The sequence below is a fragment of the Lycium ferocissimum genome, chromosome 9 (assembly GCF_029784015.1).
Source record: "Lycium ferocissimum isolate CSIRO_LF1 chromosome 9, AGI_CSIRO_Lferr_CH_V1, whole genome shotgun sequence".
Taxonomy (NCBI): domain Eukaryota; kingdom Viridiplantae; phylum Streptophyta; class Magnoliopsida; order Solanales; family Solanaceae; genus Lycium; species Lycium ferocissimum.
In genome coordinates, this window is record NC_081350.1 from 36537931 (window position 1) to 36563721 (window position 25791).

General features: G+C 34.7%; 2 protein-coding genes across 10 annotated transcripts; both read left to right on the plus strand.

Annotated features, from left to right (window-relative positions):
* Positions 1-9899: 9899 nt before the first annotated feature.
* LOC132030517 (cytochrome P450 86A22) lies at positions 9900-12643 on the plus strand. The gene is made up of 2 exons (XM_059420172.1): positions 9900-10165; positions 10601-12643. The coding sequence occupies exon 2, from the start codon at positions 10619-10621 to the stop codon at positions 12272-12274; it is 1656 nt and encodes a 551-aa protein (XP_059276155.1). The 5' UTR covers positions 9900-10165; positions 10601-10618; the 3' UTR covers positions 12275-12643.
* Positions 12644-14873: 2230 nt separating this feature from the next.
* LOC132030519 (mitogen-activated protein kinase kinase kinase YODA) lies at positions 14874-24458 on the plus strand. 9 transcript variants are annotated; one of them, XM_059420175.1, is made up of 14 exons: positions 14874-15004; positions 15790-15897; positions 16443-16595; positions 17477-18222; positions 18331-19065; positions 19303-19390; positions 19615-19677; positions 20002-20162; positions 20282-20357; positions 21146-21205; positions 21290-21397; positions 21483-21692; positions 22396-22490; positions 23082-24458. In XM_059420175.1, the coding sequence occupies exons 4-14, from the start codon at positions 17672-17674 to the stop codon at positions 23614-23616; spliced, it is 2682 nt and encodes an 893-aa protein (XP_059276158.1). In that variant the 5' UTR covers positions 14874-15004; positions 15790-15897; positions 16443-16595; positions 17477-17671; the 3' UTR covers positions 23617-24458. The 9 variants fall into 9 exon arrangements, with proteins under 9 accessions (XP_059276158.1, XP_059276159.1, XP_059276160.1 ...); XM_059420176.1 differs by having other exon boundaries at positions 16457-16595; XM_059420177.1 differs by having other exon boundaries at positions 16498-16595.
* Positions 24459-25791: the final 1333 nt, after the last annotated feature.

Below are 25791 nucleotides of genomic sequence, written 5' to 3' on the forward strand. Positions count from 1 at the left end.
TGTGAATGGCACTTTAATGTACTAATGATGTGTGATTATATTCGTTATACCCGAATGGATCACGTAGCCACGGGATGGAAAAGAACATCCTTATTTTATCCAACAATCAAAGCTCCGCCCAATACTTATATAGTCGTGGACTCATGGTCAACGTTTTTTTTTTAACATCTAGGACGATACCTTAATTTTATGGTGGTTGTAACCAAAACGGATTGTGGATGGCACGTTACCTAATTATATACCTTATACGGCAAGCAGGAAATATAATGCGGAGGAAACGGGTCGATGAGCAAAGTACATTTTACGGATGAGATTGAGGTACTAATCGCTCTGAGACTCAATAAATAAATTAAAGACGATACCACACGTGGTGATATCACATGGAACTATTCGGTATTCAGACAAGAAATGTGTTTCCAACCAGAAAACTATTAAAGCTTATCACTTTTTATGTATGCTTTATATATGTATATATGTATTCATCGCGCGCTATATTTAAAAATGGATGATTTTCCGAAAAAAACATGTTTATGCATCCGGGGGATGAGGGGGGTTTAAAGTGATAATTTTTCGATTATCCCATTTCTTATCATGTTATTCCATGTCCCATGTTATTTCAAAGTTCTACGCAAAGCACGTTTTTTATGGGTGACCTTTTTAGATGATCATTGCGATCTAGATACTAATGATTGCGCGTGTATTAGTTCAATAGTGAGTGCCGACGTTTCTTTTATTTTTCCTTTTATAATGTTCATCGTTGTTACCGCTGATATTTCAAATTTTCGACCTATCCATGGATTAATGATTAGTGACCTTAAGCAAATATTTTGACCTTAAGACGACGTCCTCAAAAATTGCATTAAGGTCAAGCAATGGGATCCGCAGTCATTTACTTGCCCTCGCGATATACACAGACAAATATTGATCATTAGTGACTTTCTAGAAGCCCGTGAGCCCCATCTCAACTTCGCAATCACTTGTACTTGTGTGGGGTTTAGACATTGTCATTCTTTAATTAGTTTGTGCATCAAAAGGTATATTCGGGGGCAAATGATTGTCAATTATAATAGATGGAACACACGTGTGTACGGGAAGTAGTGACATGGCTAATTTTTCATAACATGTTGATTCATGATTAGAGGTTTCATTGCGATGCTAGACTATATTAGTCGCGGGTAGTTTTTATGTTAGACACGCAAGGTGCATGGAATCCATTCTTCTATTTTTCTAAATTCTACACACAAATTCCTTCACTTTACACAATATGCTCAACTCATGTTATTTCCGCACCATGATTATTTTGATTTTTTAAGGCATTTAAAGGCAAACCAAAAGCATTTCATTAAATTATTATGACATCTCATATTTTATAAAAGCTCATCACGTTATTAATTAATATGCTACTCATACTACCGCTAAACATGTATGCCTCATGATGATTCATTCAATGGCTTGTTGGTTCGCATGGGGTCACACGCAAGTGATATAGACCGAGTGAGGTTGTGTTTCGCCTGTGCCATGGTTAAGGGATATGCGTTAAAACTATTCGAGTACCACAAATATGGAGGCTCAAAAACATGATCGGATGGAGTAATTTTACCTCTCAAATCGGTGGTCTTTGATTTTCGTCCCTACTTCTCATTTAATGAAAATTTGTGGGATAAAGTATCTTTATCGTTGGTCTATAAAATCAGAGATTCGGGTTCGGACCCACCAGAGGCAATAAAAATAAAATAAATAATTTAATGCATACTCGCGTATTCGTAATGAAATGGATGTTCGTAGCAAACTATGCCTATTGGGGCAAAAGTTATGCCTTAAGGTCTAACTTCTGTGGAATCCTACAGAACTATGCCGGAAAAGGGGTAAAGACATAACTTCTATATAGAAACTAATTGATTCGAGGCATTAAGTTTTTTCGAATGATAACTTAATTTAACATAATGGGTTTCTTATTGTCTTAAGGTTAAGTATTTTCATCTTTCGAGGTTATGAATGATGCAATTTAATTAGTTTTTTTTTTTTTTTTGCTATGAACGCCGCCTTGCCTTTTTGATTATTATTAATTTTAAGTATTCGTAAAGAACTTGGCAATGTTCAAACGAAAATCTCGTGTACTTTTTTGACACTTTAAGTATCCTGTTGCCCTAATTAAACGCACGAAAAAATAGGGCATTTGTGCGAATGACCCGCTTATTTTTCCTTTTGCTCAACTACCGTACCGATGTAAGATTTTATTTGTACACCCAATAATTGTTTCTCAATAAATAAGTGATGCTCCGTCTGGTTTGTCCTAACCCTACTAGTAGTCATGAAATTACTCCTGCCCCGTCCCATTGCCAACCTTATCTCTATTGTTTCAATTAAGAATTTGGTAAAGTTATTTTACAAAAAGTTAGGAAAGAATAGATGAAATATTAATGATCCATAAAGTGATGCTTTGATTAAGTCTTCTGCAAGTATGAGAATAATATTACACGGTGTGCGACAACCACAATTGTGATTATGTGTTAAATCAACACGACCCATGCATGAACATTGGTGCTATTGTACTATACAGGAAATTTGAGGACAACCATATTTGACGGCCATTTACTATACTAATAAGTCTTCATATCTCGATGGTGCAAATAATTATAACCATATTGGAGGTTGGTAGTAATACCTTAGTCCATTGTCAAACTGCTAATGTCTAGAGTCTATACCACTAAGGAAGTAACTAGAGTTTGAAAATTGCACACTAGAACAATAATGCTACGTGTGGAAAAGGTCTTGGCGACTTTTGTCCGACATATCACAATAAAAAGTAGGACAATAAGAAAGGGTTATTCCAATTTTTTTTTAGATGATGGTGGTTTTCGGTACAGTTTGTGTCCACGTCGATCATTTATTGGGTATCCGCTATCTCTCAATAATAAGTATTATGAAGTAACTCTACCCAACGAGTGTCTTTTTATATCTGTTGGAATCAGTTGGAGCGTCTACATGCGATCTATTGATCCTAATCACTTTGTAGGTATTTCACCATGCGATTTGAAATCATTATGATTTTATATTTTTATTTCAAATCAGCGTTTGTTTATGAAATTTGTATAAAATTTCAACTTCAACTTCATATCATGATTTCAAATTCTAAATTCTCTAAAAATTAGGATTTGAGATTCCAAATCATGATTTCAAAATTTCTAAATGTTTGACTCATAAGTTTGTATTTTGTAAAGAAAAATCTATAAGTTAGATATTTTTTTTAAATGTAAAAGTTGACTCAAAGTAACAATGGTTCGTCTTCTCGGTCATCTGATCGAAAATGCATGCTCGACTTGAAGAGATTGTCCGTACCATGTGAGAGGATTATATCAAAGTGTAGTTACACTACAACTCATGTTCAATTTTCTTTTTTATTGAACTAAAGTTCTATCAATAGATGTTGCATTTTTTAGAAAGACCTTTTGGTAGCTTACTAACTTTGTAATGAACTATTGTTTGCTCATTTGGTAAGATTGTATAAGAGTTGGGAAGTTTTAATAGTTTCACAACTTGTGTGGTTTTCAAGTTTATGAAAATAAATACAACTTAAGAAATTCAAATTGCATGTCCAAACAAAACTTCAACTTCAAAACAACCAAATTTCAAATCATGTTCAAATGGGGCCTTATTTTATTGACCACTAAACAAGATTGGCTAAGAATTTGTTCCAATACTTATATAGTCGTGGACTCATGGTCAACGTGAGTAGCTATATGGTAGTAAACCGAGATAAGCGTTTGGATTGAGAGACTTATATAAGTTGCCTATAAAGAAACTCCGTTCTCGTTTTCGTACTTTTTTTTGAGTGTTTGGTACCTAACTTAAAGCCATTTTGTGCTTAAAATAAGCCCAAAAAATTAATTGGATTTGTTTGCTTTAAATTATCGAAAGCATGATTTATAAAAAATGGGCCGTTTTTTATAAGCCAAAAAAATAAGTTGACTACACCAACTTTTTTTTTAGCTTATAAGCTGGTTTTTTTAAGCCCATCCAAACAGGCTCTGAGATGCACTCAATAAATAAATTAAAGACAGGACAAGAAAGAATTATACAGCTGATGGCAGAGAAAAGCATGCAAAAGTTAATCCAGAATATTGAATATTGATGGGCTATAGAGAGGTCAGACAAGTCCTTGTTTAATGTAATGTGTTGTCCAACCAGAACAACTATTAAAGCTTCCAGGGTGTCTGCCATCTGTACTTTTGCATCCATTGCCGCCTAATTACTTATGGTTGTGGCCCCAATTTGTAACTACAGTATTTAATTTTATTTCTCATTTTCAGTATAAATATCTACTCTAAACTCCAATTAATTTGAATTCGCGCGAATAAAGTTTATTAAAGGTCGAAACATATATATTTAAAAAAAATTCTATTTTCAAAATTTGAATTCCATACCTCTGATTAAGAGTGAAGATCAGATTCATCTCATTAAACCACTGGTAGTCGGATAATTTATTCTATCCCCTTTCTTTTTTGCTTCATTTTTTTTTTTTTTGTAATTGTTTTAATCATATGCTATTTAAAATTCATTGATTCAACTAATTTAGACTTGCATTAGATAAATTTTTTTAGAGAAGTAACGCGTTCTTTACCGAAATATTCCTGATTCATAAAGTTCAAACTTGAAACATCTAACTAAAAATAAAAATATCTCGAAGCTGCTTTAGTTGAGAATTTTTTCCTTATAGTTAGAAATGCGTCCATCAAATTGCAAATTTGCTAGGTAATAATAGAGAATTGCTTTTGACCTCAATCCATGGATTAATGCTACTTGTGACCTTAAGCAAATTTTTGACCTTAAGCACAAAAATCTTTTAGTCGTCCATCAAAAATTGCTTAAGGTCAAGTAATGATTAATCCATGTCTCACAAGTCATTTACTTTTATCTCTTGCAATATAACAGACAAATATTGATCTATTAGTGACTTTCTAGAAATTCACCCCGTTTGCTCGGTCTCCTTTCCAATTTCAACTTCGCAATCACTTGTACTTGTGTGGGTATGACTATTGATTGCATATGGACCATGTATAGTCCATACTACATTTCGAGGTCATTCTAATTTTATTTTGATTGTACCTGTACATTTCAAGATTCGCTATATATTACGAGATATTAACAAATGATTGGAATGAATAATTATAATTTTCCAAAAAAACTACTTTTAGAATAATAGATTACCATAATACCCTAATTTCATTCACAACATGTTGTATTTTTTCATAAAGAATAAAAGCATAGAGTCGATGCTGATTTTACACCATCTGGACATTCTCTATATTTATCATCGTGTCCACAAGTTTTGGCATATAAATCTCATCAAAATTCCTATTTGGACTTGAATGACTTGCTACCTAACATCCATTCTTCTATTTTTCTAAATTCTACACACAAATTCCTTCACTACCACTCTACACAAATTCCTTCACTACCACTCGCCCACGCCTAGACTTTGCATGTCCTTTTCAACAATGACGAAATAATTATTTTGATTTTTTTTATTTGATGAAGTAAATGCAAATAGCATTTCAAGAAAAAATCAACTTCTGTTTCCATGTTGTTTTTGTATGGTTTTCTTCATTTTAATTTACCCTTTGAAAAAGGGGGATATAAATGCTGCATATGCCAATTACAATTTTATCATGTTATTAATAAATTAATATTGATCATAGAATTTACTCATACCTACCTTTTAAGTGATATGATCGTGTAACTATTTTTTTTTCTAAACTTATTTTATTATCGTATAAAAAGGGACGAAGAGGAAGAGGGAATGCAAATATTGGGTATGAAATATTTAAAACTTACAATTATATCATGGAGGACAAGCGTGATCACCAAGTGAGCGGATTCTTAACTTCTCGAATGGACAATCATCAAGTATTTTTCATTATTAACTTTCAAATATTGACTTACCACAACTGGTATGTTCTAATTTTTTTCTTATCCCAACTTTGCCAAAGACAAAAACAGTAGTAATTAAGATATGCTAGTTTTGCAGGTACATGCAAACTGATATATATACATCTCGTCACGGAATCAACAACTATAAAATGATTGAATTGAGTGTTTATTAGTTTCAAGTTATACACGTCCCATACTTATTAATTACAGCTTGTTTAACTCTCTTATCTTTCTCTCAATATATAGAAACACACATCTATAGTGTATGTATTAGAATAATATCTAATTAAACATATGTGTAAGTAAAACTATAATACAAGCAAAAACTTAATATGTGACAGTTACTATAAAGTGAAAGGAAATTTTTTTTACCATGACTTTTTTCCATGTACCTTTTAGATATTTTGAGTTAATAACTATTGTGATTTATAGTACTTTTTATGTAATTTCTAAATATCTAGATTTTATTTTAAAAAACTTGAAAATTTTATGTCCAAAATCACACCGAATATTAGATAGTTTGACCCTCGTATTCCATGTATCATGAATGTGGGCCGGAGAGAGTATACATTTTACGGAAAAGGTTCAAATGTGCCATTGAACTATCGAAAATGGCTCATTTATGTCACTCATCAATAGTTTGGCTCATTTAGGCCATCGAACCATCGCAAATGGTTCATTTATGTCACTCATCAATAGTTTGACTCATTTATACCATCGCCCATTACCAAAATGACTCATCCATGCCATTTTTCATTAACGTCGGTTTTATAATAGCAGATATGACATGTGGCTTCCAGTTAGAGGTCTGCGTCGTTTAATTAAACCAACCCAATTTTAAATCCCAAATTAATTAAAAATCCGACTAATACACCCTTCCCACCCACAACCATAATCTAGTTGGAGGCTACGTGTCATATCTGGTATTGTAAAACTGGCGTTAATGAAAAAATAGCCTAAATGAGTCATTTAAGAATGCGAATAAATGATAAATGAGCGAAATTATTGATAAATGGCATAAATTATTGATGAGTGGCATAAATGAGCGAAATTATTGATGAGTGGCATAAATGAGCGAAATTATTGATGAATGACATAAATGAGCCATTTTCAATAGTTCGATGGCATAAATGAGCCAAACTATTAACGAGTGGCATAAATGAGCCCTTTCCGATAGCCTTTTCCATACATTTTATTTGGTGCGACAAGGGTTATTCACTTGCTATTAAATGTGATCTTATAAAAGATTATTTGAGATTGCTAAAGCGTAGAAGTTTGAGTCATATTAAAATTGGATTACTTTTGATTGGCCTTTTTAAAGATGCAAACCTGATCATATCCTCATCAGGTCAAATCATAAAATCCTTATAACCAATGATTTTTTTCCTGAAGCATCAGACATCACTCGTCAGTGATAAATAATCAATTAAACAAGAAACGTAGTTTAATTACCGAATTAAGCGCCTTTTCTTTACACTAATGGCGGGAATAGTAAGAAGTTTCGTTCACTTCAACTTTTCATATTCAAATAGTTGAATAAGCAATTTAAGTTGAGTTTAACAGGAGTATTGTTCTTAATTTGTCCGGAATTATGCTATTCTTTTATGTTTTGAAAAAAGCGGAAAAGACTATTGAAGGATCTTAATATTTTTCAAAAATACATTAAGTATTTAAAAGCAAAGTAAAAAATGGATCTGATTTATAAACATTTTTTACAGAAAAGACCTGATTTATATACATTAACATGAAAGGATTTTTACGCTATCATGCATTTTAATGGGTTGTACAGATAATCGGCCTTTTTCAGGTAAAGTTCACAAATATTAGTTATTTTTCAATTCCTGTAATTGGAAAATAGCTAGCCACTGTCATGAAATTTTAAATTCCACGCCTGAAACTCCACAGGACATTGTCATGGAGTTTCACGTGTGAAATTTAAAACTTAATGATAGTGGCTATTTTCCAAAGAGGCCTTGAAAAGTATCAGTAGCCACTATTTTTACCTTATTTCAGAAGTTATTAGTCTCACTTATTATGGACAATTATCTGTAATTATCATTTAAGTAATCGAATAATATAAAAATCCCCTTGTTACTATCACGCTATAGAAGTTAAACGCAATAAAAATACAACAATGCATTCCTTTGCATTGCAAAAAAGAAATTGAAATCCAAATTAACATGATATAAACTGATTTTCACTGTCAATATTCTATTTAAAGGCTAAAGTGTGTTTCATGAAGAATGTAATACGTGAGCAGTTCATGGTATCAAGAGTTTGAAGCATTAAAATGTTAAATATATATATTTTGGAGGATTCTACACTGAAACCGAACTGGTTTTATTTTTTTCTGCTTAACGTATGCCGGTGGTCCATGTCTCTTTCTCCACGAAATAAGAAAGAAAACTACCTCTAATATTTTTTGTTTTTCTAATTTAAGTATAGTTTGTCTTTGAATAGTTTTCTCAACTAATTTTATCAACTTTTTCTTCTTTCTTCATTTAATGCTAGAATTTAAGGAAGGAAACTCTTTACTGCAAAATTAGGTGAGTGCTGCATTTTATTTCCCTTTTTTCTTTGTTGCTTTAGTAAAAAAAAACAAAAAAGTAGTCCAAAGTATTAATACTATGTCACTTTCGCAATAAGAAAGCACTAATTATTTTTTTCCATTTTCATCTTACGACTCCAAGAAGGCATATACGCCTGTTATTATAACTCATTTACTAAGAAATAGGAATAACCCAGTCAATACGGAGTACCTCTTATGAATATGTTACTAAGTAGTAGATAATTTTCTGAATAAATATATTAAAACTTTACTTTATAAGGTTTTGACATATGAAAATCATTTAATTTAATAACACTAATCATGAGGGTTATTTTGACTAAACTATCCTTTGTTTGATCGGACTTTTTAGAAAATTCTACTAGGTCATTAGTTGAAGTAAGGGTAGATGAAAGAAAAAACACAATTAATGTCATCTTGATTCCTTAATAAAAGCAATACTTATCTTTGAACAAATTATTTTGGTTAAAATCAGTGATGGATCCAAGATTTTGCACTAAGGAAAATCAGAACACAAAGCATTTACACGAAAAAGGTCAAAGGTACAACATATAGCATATACATGCATTATTCTTTTAACTATCTATACAGTGTAGTTTTTGGTAAAAACACCTATTGAATAAGGGTGACTCCACCACTGGTTAAAATGGACACTTGTTTTGAACCGGATAGAGTAAATCAAAAAGAAAAGAAAAAGGAACACATCAAATCCGGAATATAAAACAAGTGAAGGTTACAAAGGTAGAAAAAAAAGGGAGTCTTTAGTTTAATCATTTGATCAGTGGTTAATTCTGTATTTTAATCATTTGATCAGTGGCAAAGTCTTGGAAGGTATCTTTAACAGTTTCCTATAATGGAGACTATTAAATGAAGGAAGTTCAAGGAATGGCCATTAGAGAAATCAATATCATTTTGGAGAAATTTGCATCATAAAAATTGTTATATGTGCATGTGATTCTCAGTTAATGGTGTGTAGCTAGCTGCTTTTAATTAGTAAGTCTTTTTCTTTCTTTTTTAAGCTATACTCTCCAACGACCTCTGTTGGCATTTATTGTTCTTTGCTTTTAAAGCTGTATTTTCATACACCATATGAATTATGTTCATCTATACAAAAAATGTTTTTATAAGTTAAACTTTAGAAAAATACATATACATACTGCCTCTCTCACATTCACACACCTTTTTAGATTTGAATAAATCTGGATACATGCTAGAAAGTCTTACATTGGACAGTAAAGCACTCCCTAATAAAGGCGATTTCATATTCATGATTCACAAAACGTCTGATTAAGAATGAAGGAGTAATTATTATTCCGGTACGACTCTTGCATTTACATGTATCATGCATAGATATGAATCCATATTTTTTTTTCTTTTTTGTACTGTGATATGTTTGTGTAATGTTGAGTTAATTTTCTTCAACAAGAGTCCGGCCCCTTCATTAATTACATCCTCTTCCCCCTAACTTCTTCTTCTATAAAAATCACTTTATTTTCTTTCTTACTCTATCATTCATAAGTCCTCTTCTTTCTTCTTTTCTCTCCCTCCACACTTTTTTCTTCACATTTTTTCTGCTTTATTTAATTTCCTCTAAAAAGTTATTTTTACTGATCTTGTTGAAGAAGCTTCAGTGTTAGGATCTCTCAAGCTAGACAGCCATTCTTGCAAGTAAGTGTGAAATTTTCTAGTTTTATGCTATTCTTTTAGGGACATTTGGTTAAAAAAGATTCTTGAAAATCAACTCATTTTCTTTTGGGAAACTAAAAATTTTCTTTTGGAAAAGTAAAACCTTTATTTTGTTCAAAAACTAACACAAACATTGTCTAAGACATTTGCAGAAATTATCTTTTTTAAGGCCACTAGTTAAATTACATCTTCGTTAGTTCAGTAGGCTAAATTTGTTTGAAAATATCGGTTTAATTTAAAGGAGAAATTTAGCTTGTTAGGCTAACAGGGACATAATTTAGAATTCAAGAGTAGCCTCACTCGAGGCCATACAATGCAAATAATCAACTTTTTTGCAATTTTTTTGTGAGAAATTTTCAAACTAATGTGCTTTTTCTTACTTTAATTAATCAATTAATTTTATTTATTTTTGGACAGGGAGTTGGTGTGAGTGAAATGGACTTATCAACAGGCATGATGATTGTTGCAATTGTAGCAGCCTACTTACTGTGGTTCAAATCCATTACAAAATCCATGAAAGGCCCAAAAATATGGCCCATATTGGGAAGTTTACCGGGCCTGCTTGAGAATGGAAACCGTATGCATGAATGGATCGCAGAAAATCTTCGGGCCTGCACCGGTACATACCAAACTTGCATATGTGCAATTCCATTTTTAGCCCGGAAACAAGGTCTCGTGACAGTCACGTGCGATCCAAAGAATTTAGAGCATATTTTGAAGGTTAGATTTGACAATTACCCCAAGGGTCCTACTTGGCAAGCTGTGTTTCATGATTTGCTAGGTGAGGGTATCTTCAATTCAGATGGTGACACGTGGCTATTCCAGCGCAAGACTGCTGCGCTGGAATTTACCACAAGGACCCTGAGGCAAGCCATGGCTCGATGGGTCAACCGAGCCATCAAGAACCGGTTCTGCCCGATTCTTGAAACTGCTCAGCTTCAGGGCAAGCCGATTGAACTTCAAGATCTTCTCCTCCGGCTCACTTTTGATAACATTTGTGGTTTGACTTTTGGGAAAGATCCTGAGACGCTCTCTCCAGGATTACCTAACAACATTTTTGCCACGTCATTTGATCGAGCCACTGAAGCCACGTTGCATCGGTTCATTATACCCGAGTTCATTTGGAAGTTGAAGAAAATGCTTGGACTTGGAATGGAGGTGAGCTTGAGCCGTAGCTTGAAACAACTGGACAATTACATGACCGACGTCATCAATACACGTAAGCTAGAGCTGGTGAATCATCAGAATGGTGGGTCCCAACACGACGACTTGCTCTCAAGGTTCATGAAGAAAAAGGAATCCTACTCCGACAAATTCCTCCAACACGTGGCGCTCAATTTCATCCTAGCTGGACGTGACACATCATCCGTCGCACTGAGCTGGTTCTTCTGGCTTGTCAGCTTGAACCCGAGGGTGGAGGAGAAAATACTCGTTGAGCTCTGCACTGTCCTAGCAGAGACACGTGGCAGTGACACGTCAAAGTGGGTAGAAGAGCCCCTAGTGTTTGAAGAAGTTGACCAATTGACATACCTCAAGGCAGCATTATCTGAGACCCTAAGACTTTATCCATCAGTGCCAGAGGACTCAAAACATGTCATTTGTGATGATTATTTGCCTGATGGCACATTTGTACCTGCAGGTTCAAATATCACATATTCCATATATTCCACCGGTCGAATGAAATTCATTTGGGGCGAGGATTGTTTAGAATTCAAGCCAGAAAGGTGGATGTCACAAGACGGTAACAAGTTCCAAGTTCAAGATGCGTTCAGATTTGTTGCATTCAATGCAGGACCAAGAATTTGTCTTGGCAAAGACTTGGCATATTTGCAAATGAAATCAATAGCAGCAGCAGTATTGCTTCGCCACCGGCTCGAGGTGGCGCCGGGCCACAAGGTGGAGCAAAAAATGTCACTGACATTATTCATGAAGTATGGCCTAGTTATGAATGTGACCCCTAGGGACTTGACTCCAATTTTGGCCAAAATTGGGAACGTTGGCAAAATTGACCAGCCATGTGCTGGAGAGCATATGATCAATAATGGTATTCATCAACCAGGAAGCATTGCAGTAAATGGGATTGCAGCTTGAAGATTTATGAATCTTGCAGTGAAATTAAATTGTTTATGATACACTAGTAACAGTTATATACAGTAACAGTTATTTTCATGACCAGTTGATCATATGAAATGTGGGCTGGGCTGAAATTAAGATCAAATTTTAGTGCCTATTCCTCACTGAATCACCAATAAAGTCTTATCAGGTTTTTATTTCCACAGTATATTTTACGTATATCTTTTTGCCAAAGTTGGATGTTACAGCTTAACCTTCTTCTTTTTTTGTTTGTTGCTTTATCACCCTTTCATTTTCTTTGTCAATACATTATATACGGTTATATATAGATATTGTACGTCAGTTTTGTGAAATAAAATATAGATGTGATTTTAAGATTTTGTACAATGATATCTTGTAATACTTGTATCAGTTGTCCATTGGCCATTTTTTGGCCCTATCTTTGAATAATAATCATTGTCATGGAATTTCAAATTCCACAAGTGAAACTTCATGACAGTACTAAAAGGGGCTATTTGTGATTTTACGTTAATACTTTGATACATTTATGGTGGCTAGTAAAAGATTTGCAATGTCTTAAAATACAATTGAAGTGTCTGGTTATAGTATGATCAGCCACTTATCCTTTCAGCATTTTGTTTGTGAATATGATTTGATTATTTTTACTAGTAGTTAAGATTTGCAATGTCTTAAAATACAATTGAAGTGTCTGGTTATAGTATGATCAGCCACTTAGCCTTTCAGCATTTTGTTTGTGAATATGATTTGATTATTTTTACTAGTAGTTTCATTTATTTACAAATTACAAATTAAATAGGTTTTTTATTTGCTCCATCCAATTCAGAAACTAAATTAAGCTACTAGATGAACGTAACAGTTGAGATTGAATTGCTATATTTGTTCATCACATGCAAAATAATTTTATTTCAGTGTCATATTCTTGAACCAGAAGAGGAGCTTGGAGAAACAATAAAATTATTTTTGTGTGATCTATAGGTCACATATTTGAGTCGTGGAATAAGTCACTAATATTTGCGTTGGAGTGTGCTGGCTACATTATACTCCTTCTCCTTGGAATGAAGTTCTGAACTCTTGTGGGAACGTTGATGCTTCGTGAACCTAGTTGTCCACATTCTTGAACCCAATAATGCATCTATAAATATTCCTTTCTGGATACTCTTCTTTAACAATAAACTAGCCAAGTATATTCCACTTGCTACTCACTGTTCCAAAAGTTTAAAGAAAGGTTTTGTATAATAGAAATTGTTTTTGCCAATATTGATAATTGTTTTAGTGAATCAATAATTTTCTACTAAGAGAACATTTTTATGGCTCAGTTTCCTCGATTAAATCTTGCTTTTTGTAGATTGAACGCCTAGATTTAAATTAAAAGGATTCATGTATTTCATGAATGATTCATGGTCGTCCAGGGGCCATGATATACCCTACATTTCTTTAGAAATGTTGATGTCATGTTCACAACTGCATTTACGGTTTTAAATGCAACCATATGTATCACTTTATCATATTGATTAGACTTTGTTACTATTTTTCCTTTCGAGAACCGCCTAAAGTTCTATTAAGAAAGTGAAATGATTTTTCATTATTCAATTGAACTACTGAAACTCTAGATATTAGGAGGCTCCTCAATATGTCAATTAGTTCTTGTAAGTGAAAATATAATTGCAGTTGACAAAAAGAAGAAAAAGACGAACTTCTTGAAGTTGAGGCGTGAATACCTGCTTTCTTTAAGCAAATTTAAGTCCATTACAATAGAATTTTTTGGTCTAGCGGTAGTATTGCAACTTATCTATCTCCTTCAGGATATAACATTCAACAATATGGTATGACTCAAACAAACTCTGAACTAGTTATTAAATCCACAGCTCTATCATAAAGAACACATTCCTTCAACAGATATTAAACTCTTTTTCCAGTGAATATATTCAAAGATTGGATTCATTTTTCCTTTCTCACAACTTTTTTTTCTTGCACAACACCAATCTCACTTTTCATGCACACGACACTTGTTCTGCACCAACATAAAGAAGGATAAGACTCTTATCTATGGGTGATTTTTAAGTCCTGTAAAACTATTGACAAAGGAGTAAGGTAAGTTTAAATTAATATATTTTTTCTTTCTTTTTTATTAAAAAGGGTCAAATCTATACCCTTAAACTATGCAAGATGCAGATTTATGCCTTTCTCCGGATAAAATTAGTCCTCGCCGTTTAATTTAAGTTATGTGTTGATCACGTGAAGAAAAGGAGCTTACTCCAAAATCTGACTCTCCCATGTAGAAGTTCGGGAAGGTTAGAAGTAAACAAAAAACGGTAATAAAGTGTCAATTCTTTCATTTCTCATTAGTAAAGAAGAACAAATAAGTCAATTTAATAACGACAATAATAATTCCGACAACCAACCACTAAAAGGGCACAGTTTAAGGGCAACTTTTTTCTCAACAATCAATGTAGGAAATTATTTTCCTAAAAAAAAGTCTGAGACATTTGAGAAGAAAAAGAAAGTCCAACACATTTGACTTCAAAATTGACAACGAGGGGTATATATGTCATTCACCACTCAGCATGTACTTTGCCACTAGCCTTTACCCCATGCACACTCTTAAGTCTTTCTTCAATCCTTTCATCACTTAATTCTCCGGCAACAGGTGCCACAAAAGACCCATATGAGTACATGTTGGGTCGGGTCGGGTCGGGATGATATTCAAGATACTGTATTCCAGACCCGGTAAGTTAAGTTATTGGGGCTTTGACTTTTTTTGCATAAGTCAACGTACATTCGACTTATTTAATTTCACTGTAAAGTACTGATTATGGTGATTTATGTACATAATTGTGTTTTTATTTGTAGTTATTGGATACTTAAGGTTTCATTTGAGCTTGTTTAATTAGTATTTATGGATAAAGAACGGATTTTGATTGCTTCCAGTGCTTAAATTTAGGAATATTTTGAAGTCTAAGAATTTAGGGTTTTGATGTGTTGCATGATTCAAGTCAAATTTAGTTTCTTTACACTGTAACGTACTAATCACAAGGCTTTATGCACATAATTTTGTTTTTTATTTACTGTTAGTGAGTACTTAAGTTTTCACTTGAGCTTTTTAAGAAAAAAAATGTATATTGATCAACAATGGATTTTTGATTGCTTCCCACTGCTTAAATTCACTTAAATTTTTGGTCTTTGCAAGTCTAAAAAGTTAGGGCTTATGCACATAATTGTGTTTTTATTTACTGTTAGTGATTATTTAATGTTTCATTTGAGCTTTTTTTTAAAATTGTTTATGGATCAACAATGGATTTTTGATTGCTTCCACTGCTTAAATTCACTTAAATTTTTGGTTTTTGCAAGTCTAAATGTTTAGGGTTTTGATATATTCCATAGTTAAGTACCAATTACAGTAGATATTCCAATGATTGGAGTTTTAATTTACAATGGGTGGGTGTTGAATGTTCCATTTCAGCTATTTCTTTTATTGTTTATCGAACAAGAATTGATTTTTATTGCTTCCACAGGTGAAATTCAGGCAAATTTGGTCTTCACAAGTCTTAGAATTTAGGGCTTTGACTTTTGTGTTCCCTTTTCGGTTTGTTGTGCTGCTTGAGCACTTTCTTGCTAACCCGGTAAGTAAATTACCACTTTGACTTGTGCATAAGTCAGCTCAGCTTTAGATTTACTTCACTGTAGTTTATTTTATTTGCAAGTAGTGGGTGGTTGAGGTTTTATTTGAGTTGATCCTTTCTTATTCTGTGATCAGTGTTGAACCTTGATTGCCTTCACAGCTAAAATTCGGGAAAATTACATTTTTTGCAAGTCTAGTGATTTCAGTTTCGGGTTTAAAAGAAAAAAATAATTCAGTTTCAGGTGAATTTTGATATAAAGGTTATTCTTTAGAGAAGTCTATTGCTGTGGTTGTGTGCCTAATGGTGTGTTCATACGCATGGAGACACATAAACATATATATTAAGTTGTTCATTGTGCTTAGGAAATCTCTTCTGAATAACTACTTCAGTTAGCACATTCAAGCATATACACTAGGAACCATAACGAAAAATATTCAGGTCATCTATTATTAGCACTTGTTAGCATCATAATTCCTCTTCTTTTCTCTAAGTAAATTTGACAGCATCATAAATTGAATACATGTACTATTTGTTACTATGAGCAGCCTATACATTCTAGGTAATAAATGAGTGTTGCCTTCTGATTTCATTCTTGGGAAGCTTAGGAGAATGCATCTTCTATCTGAGTTGTCTGGTGTGATGGGAATTTTCTTTGAGCTGCTGTGCCATAAGGAGTCAAGACTGACTTTTAAGCCTGTGTAAGATGATCTTTCTACTTCTTCTTCTTCTTCTTCTTCTTCTTCTTCTTCTTCATCTTCTTTACTTAAATTTTTGAAGCATTTGTGAGATATACTCCTGAACAATTATACTTCTAAAATTGTGGATGATGATGATTGGAGGTGCTTTCAATTGAGTCTTCTGTTTAATTTGTAGTTAGTGCTTACTAAAATTTAAAAGGTTCCAGGTTTTCTTAATGCTATGCCCTTTCGAGAGATAGATCACCAATTTCTGTTGTCCGTCCCTCTTTTCTGCGCTAGAACTGAAAATGGGATGAAATCGTTGTGCTGAATTCGTTAGCTTGCTGAATATTTATTTGATAATTATTAACATGCAGAATCTTTTCTTTGGCTTTCTACCTGTTCATGCTTGCAAAGACATCAATAGCTGAAGAGTTATTACCTTCCTCAAAAAAAAAAAAAAAAAAAAAAAAAAAAAAAAAGGCACCAAAAGCTGAAGATAGGAGATATAAGAAATATAGACCAGTATTTCTTGGAAGTGCTAGGTAGCGTGCAGTGGGAGCATACTTGATTTAAGAGAGAATCTGGCTTATCTTTCTGGTGTCTTGTACTATTTGTACCATCTTGGTACTATTATTAATATAACCTTTACCGTTACAAACCAAGAAAAAAAGACATCAATAGCTGAAGGGTGTTGTTGATTAGCCCATTATCTTCTGCATACGGCCTTAGATATAATGCTTGTCGTTGAACTGATATAATGCATCATATCTCTGTCTAAATCATAGAAGTTCTAATCTTTAAAGTTTTTGTATACTACTTATATACGGGCGTGGTTTCGCCTCTCATTAATACAATTTATTACTTTATAAAAAATCTCCAAAATTATTTAATGGTTGTAGGTGAACGCATTGGTCAGAAATGAACCTTGATGCTCTTTGACGGGCTGAACTAGTCACTATGACCCCTTCTATGAGAAAAATGTGCATTCAAAAGGACTCCTTGCAGAGTTTGGCTATTTAGCGGGCTGTATCCAACTAAAATTTTGGTATATGCAATAGTTGACTGTCCTTGCTCACGATAATTTCATATAAGCGATGCGTTCATGGTGGGGGAAGTCTTCATCTGAGGATGCAAGGAGGAAATCCAACAAGGAAAATTTCATTGACACAATAAAGAGGAAACTGAAGATTTTCACTGAGGAAAAATCAAGTGGTAAATCTGGATCATCTCGAAGTCGACATAATGATACAATTTTAGTAAAGGGTTCTCAATCAAGGGTTTCAAGGTCACCATCACCATCTATGCCAGTTCCACGCTCTCTGGGCTTTGCTGATAGGACTTCTTCTCAACCACTTCCCCTTCCTGAGGGTCACTCTTCTTATGTACATCTTATTGACTCTGATAACAGTGCATCTGTAATATCACTGACTGGTGAAGTCTCCAAGCAATCATTGACTTTGCCTCTTCTAACGCCTAGGCTTCCACATGGACCAGCTGCTGCAGGGGTTAACAGGGGCTTACCAACTGCTTCTTTTTCATTTGACAGCTCCAGCGACAGTGATGACCTTACTGACTCACAGCTTCTAAGTCCCCAAACCTCTGATTATGAAAACGGGAGCAGAACTGCCTTGAATAGTCCTTCCAGGTAAGCACAAACTGAAACAATGTGCTGTTTAGCTCCGATTTGATATACAGAGTGCGTAGAAGTATCTACTTTGAGCATTTCTAGCAAATAAACACAACATTTCTGCAGTTTGAAGCAGAAAGTTCAATCCCCTATTGCATCCAAAGAAAGCTCAGGAGAGATGTTGAAGTCATCTAATCTTTTATCAAACAATCAGGCGATCCCAACATCTCCTAGACAGAGGCTTTTAAGCTCTCATGTACCAGACTTAAAGATTCCTCGTCATGGTGCTTTCTATAGTGCTCCTGACAGCTCAATGTCAAGTCCTTCAAGAAGTCCCATGAGGGTATTTGGGCATGAACCGGTCATAAGCTCTGGTTTCTGGCTAGGGAAGCCACATGGAGATATAACCTTCTTAGGATCAGGGCACTGCTCTAGTCCAGGTTCAGGCCAGAATTCTGGGCATAATTCAATTGTAGGTGATATGTCAGGGCAACCCTTTTGGCCACACAGCAGGTGTAGTCCTGAGTGTTCACCTGTACCTAGCCCCAGAATGACTAGTCCTGGTCCTGGCTCTAGGATACATAGTGGTGCTGTAACTCCCTTGCATCCTCGAGCTGGTGGGGCGTCTGCTGAGTCTTGCACAGCTTCACTTGATAATGGAAAACAACAAAGTCACCGCCTACCTCTTCCTCCTATATCAATTCCTCATTCTTCTGCTTTTTCTCCAGCATATTCAATGGCTCCTGCAATTCCACGAAGTCCTGGTAGGACAGGAAATCCTCCAACCCCAGGGCCACGTTGGAAGAAAGGGCGTCTGATTGGTAGAGGCACATTTGGACATGTGTACCTTGGTTTTAACAGGTCAGTAGCAGGGTATGGTGATCAATATTTTTCCATTATTTCTGGTAATGTTTGCCTTTATGTGCTTTTAATATTCCTACCTGTGTTTTTTCTTGAGATTTATACACGCTTTAATTTAGATCACTTTAATAAAGATGTGCTGGAGGTATAAGTAGCGGAGTAATGGAGTTCTCGTAAAAAAATTCTCTTTTTCAAAACAGACACTAATTTTAATTTGTACTTGATAACAATCTGTAGTGAAAGTGGTGAGATGTGTGCAATGAAGGAAGTAACACTTTTCTCAAATGATGCAAAGTCAAGAGAGAGTGCACAGCAGCTTGGACAAGTGAGTTACTTTAAAGAAATATTTAAATTTGTTTTTCCGGACTATACATATGCTCTATACCCAATTTTCTGATAAACGTAATCACATGAAGTACTTAGTTGAAGCTAAATAAAAAATGAGGCAAAAAAGAAAAAGAAAAATGATTATTTATACTGTTATTGCTATAATATTTATTGTATTTCTGTTGTTGACTTCATAAATTAACTTGGAGCAACATATGGCAGGAAATATCTCTGCTAAGTCAGTTGCGCCATCCAAATATTGTGCAATATTATGGATCTGAGACGGTAAGTTTCTTAAAGTTGTTGCTGCTGGGCTTCATCAAAAAAAGTTGTTCCTGCTGGTATCACCTTGTCATAATTACTCATAAAAAAGTTTCCGTTATTTATGATAAATTCCAAGTTGATTAAGTCTACTGATGTTCCAAAACGAATATCTGATAAGCACAGAAGTTCTATTCTTGGGATACTCAGGATATCAAATATTGACTTTATTTTTTTAATATGTTACTGTTCGCTCCCTTGTAAAAAAAATATGTTAAGGTTTAATCTCTGTATTCCTATAAATAATTATGTAGATTGCCTTAATAACTTGTTTGGTTCCATCTACAGGTAGATGACAAACTATACATATACCTTGAGTATGTTTCTGGTGGTTCAATCTATAAAATTCTTCAAGAATATGGTCAGTTGGGTGAGCTTGCAATTCAAAGTTATACTCAACAAATTCTGTCTGGACTTGCATATTTGCATGCTAAAAACACAGTGCATAGGTAGGTGTATTGTTGAAAAATTACTTGTGTGCAATATCATGTTCTTTTTTGGCGCTGATTTTCTTAGAGGCCCTATGTTAATGTCTAATGGCTTACATGTAATTTCAAATTTTGTTCAGAGATATTAAAGGGGCAAACATACTGGTTGACCCAGATGGCCGTGTTAAATTGGCAGATTTTGGGATGGCAAAACATGTATGATCTTTTTTCTGCAGCAGGCTTTTGTTTTTGAATATGGGCTTCTTGAAAAAACCTTTTTCAGTTATAAAGACATCATTTCTCAAATCAAATCTTCTATGAAAAACATGGGGCAACCCAAAAAAGTAAGATTAGGCAGTGCTAGGATCTGCTTTGTGATTGTCCTGTTCCTGCTATCTATAGGTTTCCTTTTAGGTTCAATTACAATATCTGTTGTCCAACTGTAGACTGGAGTTTTTTATTTTTTATTTTTAAACCTTTTGGGAAAGAATACTGGAGTCTTGCAAAAGCTTCTTGAAAATAGTTAGAGAAACTGCAGAAGGATTGCAGTATCATGTTTTGAGTTTTCAATTTAGAGAATCCAGCATGCCAGAGCTTTAAAATCGTCAAATTTGCATAAGAATATGTACTTATTAACTCTGGGAATTGGGAGGCTATGTTGTAACTTAATGAAAGGTGGCTATTCATGGCAATTTCCCGGAGTCTCAGGTGGGAATGCTGCAGAAGCAATAAACTTTGAAGTGATTGTGGGTCAACTTTTCTTATGTTTTATTATAATAATTACCGTCTAGGTTAGACCAAAGAATCCTAAATTTATAGCATATTTCTAAGGTTTCACGGGGATATCAACTGATGCCTCTATTGTTGGAATAGGAGAATTTAGGACTAAACTTTTCCAGCTAGTCTGAATTTATTGAGTCTCAACTGATGGTGTGAGGGAGAAATGTTTGTTTGTTCAGAATTCTCTACAGGTCTTATTTAGCTTACTCGGTTACAATTTGCAGATAACTGGTCAATACTGTCCTTTGTCTTTCAAGGGAAGTCCTTATTGGATGGCACCTGAGGTTTGCATTACTATAAATCAAGCTCTTATCCTATTGATGTTGGCTTTGTGTTTCATCTAATTCATTTATATGTTTATTCATCAGGTTATTAAAAATTCAAATGGTTGCCATCTTGCGGTGGATATATGGAGCCTTGGATGCACAGTTTTGGAGATGGCAACAACAAAACCACCTTGGAGTCAGTATGAGGGGGTTAGTTAATATGTTTATGATGGTCCAAAAGTGTATCCAGTTTCAATGTTTTGTCGTGCTTCTAATTCATGTTGGTGTTTTATAGGTCGCTGCTATTTTTAAAATTGGAAACAGCAAGGAACTTCCTGCAATCCCCTATCACCTCTCAGATGAGGGCAAGGATTTTGTGCGGCTATGTCTACAGCGCAATCCACTCCACCGTCCAACAGCTTCTCAGCTCTTGGAACATCCCTTTGTCAAAAGTGCTGCTCCAGTTGAAAGAGCCATTCTAAGTTCTGAACCTGTAGAAACAGCGGTATGTTTTCCTTGATTGCTCATCTGGCAATTTTGCCCATCTTAGGCAACTAAAAGTATCACGTGCATTGCCTGCTTTGTGATTGGTCTATGAGCATGGCTTAATTTTCCACTACGGCTTCTGACCTTTCATTTCTTCTTGAGCTTTCCCTAGTTTGATACTTCTTTTTCTAGATTTTCTGCGTTGAGAAAGAAATTATAATACCTATATTAGAGTTTACTGAAGGGTTTACGGCCAACTTTACTGCATTTGTATCCAAGAATGCATTTGCAATCAAGGACTTTAAAGGAACAGCACATTCTGAAATGATATGGACAGTTCTCCCACTAAGAATTATTTCTACTGGATGAGAAGGTAGCAGGCCATAAAAACCAAAAAAGAAAATGTGCAAAAGCAAATAAAGAAGGATGGTTAACTTTTGAGGGTCCTAGTAGATTTTTCTTTTGCATAAATGCAGTTATGTAAATCCTCTCTGGTACTCAAAAGGTTGTCTTTGCCATTTCTGATAGGTACCTTAGCAACACTTGTTACTCTCTGTCTGGAGTACTCCTCTTTGTCATTGCTGGGAGTAGTGATGTTATCTACCATCTTTAGGACTTGTGAAAGTTCTGCTGACTGGATGCCATGATTAAATTGAGCATATGTTCTCTGCTGATCATAGCTTGGGTTTTTCACGGTTGACTTAATTGTTTTGATATTTCAGGGCGTGGGACATTTAAAAAGTCCACCATACATGGACTCAGGAGGAGTTGCAGTTCATCATCAGCCCAGAGGTTCAAAAATTCTTCCTGGATTTAGGTTAGTTCATCATCTCGCACACAATAGTTACCTGTAATCTGGTCTTGGTCCATCTTGCTATTATTGCAGAAGCTAGATTTCGTGCCATAAATTATCAGACTAAATACTAAATTGCCAAAAAATGTTTTACATCTGAGTTCTAGAGACTCTGTAGATAACAATTCCTATTGTCAATGAAAGGAAAAGGCTCTGGTGTTCCTTATATGTTAATTACTTGTACAACTGGTACAAAAATGATTACTTTTTTTCTTTTTTTCCCTCTTTCCAGGAGGACCTATCATGTGTTATTTTTGGTTCTAAATCTTAGTGATAAACTCTAAATGGCGGACTTATTCTATTCACTAGGAAAAGGACATGATCATAAGTTGGTCGGTTTTGAAACCTATCTTCTGTCTAGACACCAGGAAATAGTAATTCAGATTACTTTATCACAAGAACAAAAATGGTAAAACTTGTCAATTCTAATTTAATCTGCAGTTGGTCAAATGGTAAAACTAATTTTCTTATAAGGTAGTCAAATGGTGTGATTTATGGTAATGTTGTTCAGCTCTGCGCATAAGCACTATGTTCTTATTCAATTTTGTTTTTCAGCGATTTACCTTTTCCAAGGAACATATCTTGCCCAGTTTCTCCTGTTGGGATAGAGAGCCCTGTTTTGCATTCACAGTCACCTAAACATATGAGTGGAAGATTGTCCCCCTCTACCATATCAAGTCCCCATGCTGTATCTGGTTCATCAACACCTCTTAGTGGTAGTGGTGGTGCTGTTCCACTATTTAACTCAATGATGCCAACAACTTATTCACCAGAAGGTGTAGGCACATCACCAAGGGCCCAAAGCTGTTTTTACCCTGACGGTTACACTAGTCACGGTCTCAAATCTGACATGTTTCGAGGGACTTCTCAATCTCATTTGATTCGAGAAACACTTCCATCTGACAATGGTTTTGTTGGAGATAAGTTTGGGGGCCATGCTCAAAGTGGTGTGAATGGACAACCATATCAGGGCCAGTCAGTATTAGCTAACAGGGTTGCCCAGCAGCTCCTGAGGGATCAAGTAAATTTGATCCAATCTTTTGACCTGAACCCTGGCTCTCCAGTTTTTGGTCGGGATAATGGGGTCTAACTTATTAAAGCCGCCTGAAAAAGGATGGATGTACTTACAATATCTCATGGAACAACTGTACAGTAACTATACCAAAAGGTCTGCGGTTTACTGAATAAATGTTTTGAAGCTGATGAAAGGAAAAGGCTCTATCAGTATCCCAATGTATTCGTTCTCAGTCGCTATCATAAGTTACTTGTACTTGTAACAGTATTTGCTTATGGTTTCCACAACACTCCCGATATTTTTTACTAGTAGTTTATTTTGGTTCTCCAGAGATCACTGTGCAAGGAGCCTCAAGCAGCAGTATCTTAACACGATGTGTATTTTGACTGATTCAGAGACGTGTATAATTTTGGTACTGCTTATATGAGACGCAGAATGACACAAAAAGGTACTAGGAACTCGCTTTTGGAATCCTGGTTCCCAAACTCTTGGCATACAGAGCTTTTCTTCCTCGGGTTAAAATACAAGGGGAGCTTTTCTTCCTCGGGTTAAAATGGTCATAGCAATAGACGGCAGACTCCATAGGACGACAGATTCAAAGACTACTCGGGGAATCTCAGGCTTGCTTTAGAATTTTTGGTAACTGTTCATAGCAAAGCTCTCTTACGTACTCGTTTGAGCTTGTCAGCAAAAGCCTGTTGTATATTGTATTATGGTTCCCTGAAAGCCAGGTTTAATCCAATTTTCAACCATATTCCAAACTTTTGATGTTAAATGTGTGTTCAACCTTTATCCTGTGTAATGTTGGAGAAGCATGCTTGACTAAAGTTTACATCCATCAGTTTACATAAATTGTTGTTTTGAACTCGGCCATCGGATGTGCAAACAAGTGGCTGGATCAACTGATATTGAGCATGTTTCCCAGCCCTTCTAGAGAAACAGGTAGGCTATATCTTTGCAAAAAACGTGCTCAATTTCATATGTGGCAAGTATGTGTAAAAAATTTGTTAGTCGGGGGAGGAATCTTGCCTGAATCGTATTTCTTGAAGAACGTATAGATTTGGTTAAGTAACCAAATATGAATGGACAAGATCTAGATGGAAACAGATTAGAAATTACATAATTGCAGACACATACAAGTATAGTGATAAACTTTTGATGAAAAGAAGCAATAAGGCTATCCCAAGAAGGTCAAGAATACATGTCATCATTATCAGGAAGTTCAAGTTTCCTGCAAGTGCATGTGACTGTTCCAAAATTTCACTTAAATATCTACAATTATAGTAGCAAATTGTGTTGCAGTTAATGTTCAAGAATTGCTGATCAAATTTGCTGAAGGAGAAATGTTTCTCAAAGACCTTTCACGTGTATCCTTTTTTACTACTTACATTCAGTATTAAAGGTGCCAATTAATATTCTTGGTAAATTTCACAACTTAAAGTAGATTAATATTGCTGTTGACAGAATAAATAGTTTTCTACAAGCTTTTAATTCTGTGGAAATATCAGCATTGCCGATCGGAATGAGGCGATGGGTTGTAACTTGTGAGTGTAGTTTGTGTTCTTCAAATAATTGAGTTGCCAGTGGAGTCCTTGTTGCGATTCAAATGCGTCTGCAGGAACTGGTACAAAATTATCAAGAGCTATAGTATGGCTCAAATCAAATACGTATCATCCTTGCATACATACTTGAAGATTTTATACATTGCTGGAAAGTTAGTGTGGAGAGCTACTTGGTAATTGTATATATTAATTTTGACGGATATAATTATGTATGTCACGAACTAGCTGCCAAGCAAACTACTCCCTCCGGATCAAAAAGAGTGCTCACTTATCCATTTGCACACCCCTTAAAAAAATAGTAACTCTTAGAGGAAAAAAAAGAAGAAGGTAATTTGACTAAATTGCCCCTAATTAAATAGGTATTGGGATTTGATCACATAGTACTTAATAGGAGTAAATCTGGACAAATAAGGTTAAATCTTTCTTGATTTGATAACTGGACACTCTTTTTTATCCGGAGGGAGTACCATTTAATGAAGTATGTATTCCAGAGACCCCCAACATTCTGTGAGATGCAATTGCAATCAGGGAAAACTCTTTGCAATTTAACCTGGATTTTACTGACATCTTACAAAATGTATGGTCTTTGAAGTACATACCACATATGATTGTAATTTGATTGTTAAAATAAAAGTGGAAGTATGTTAAAAGAGAAACTACCTTTGCCTCTATTAATAGTGCCTTTCAA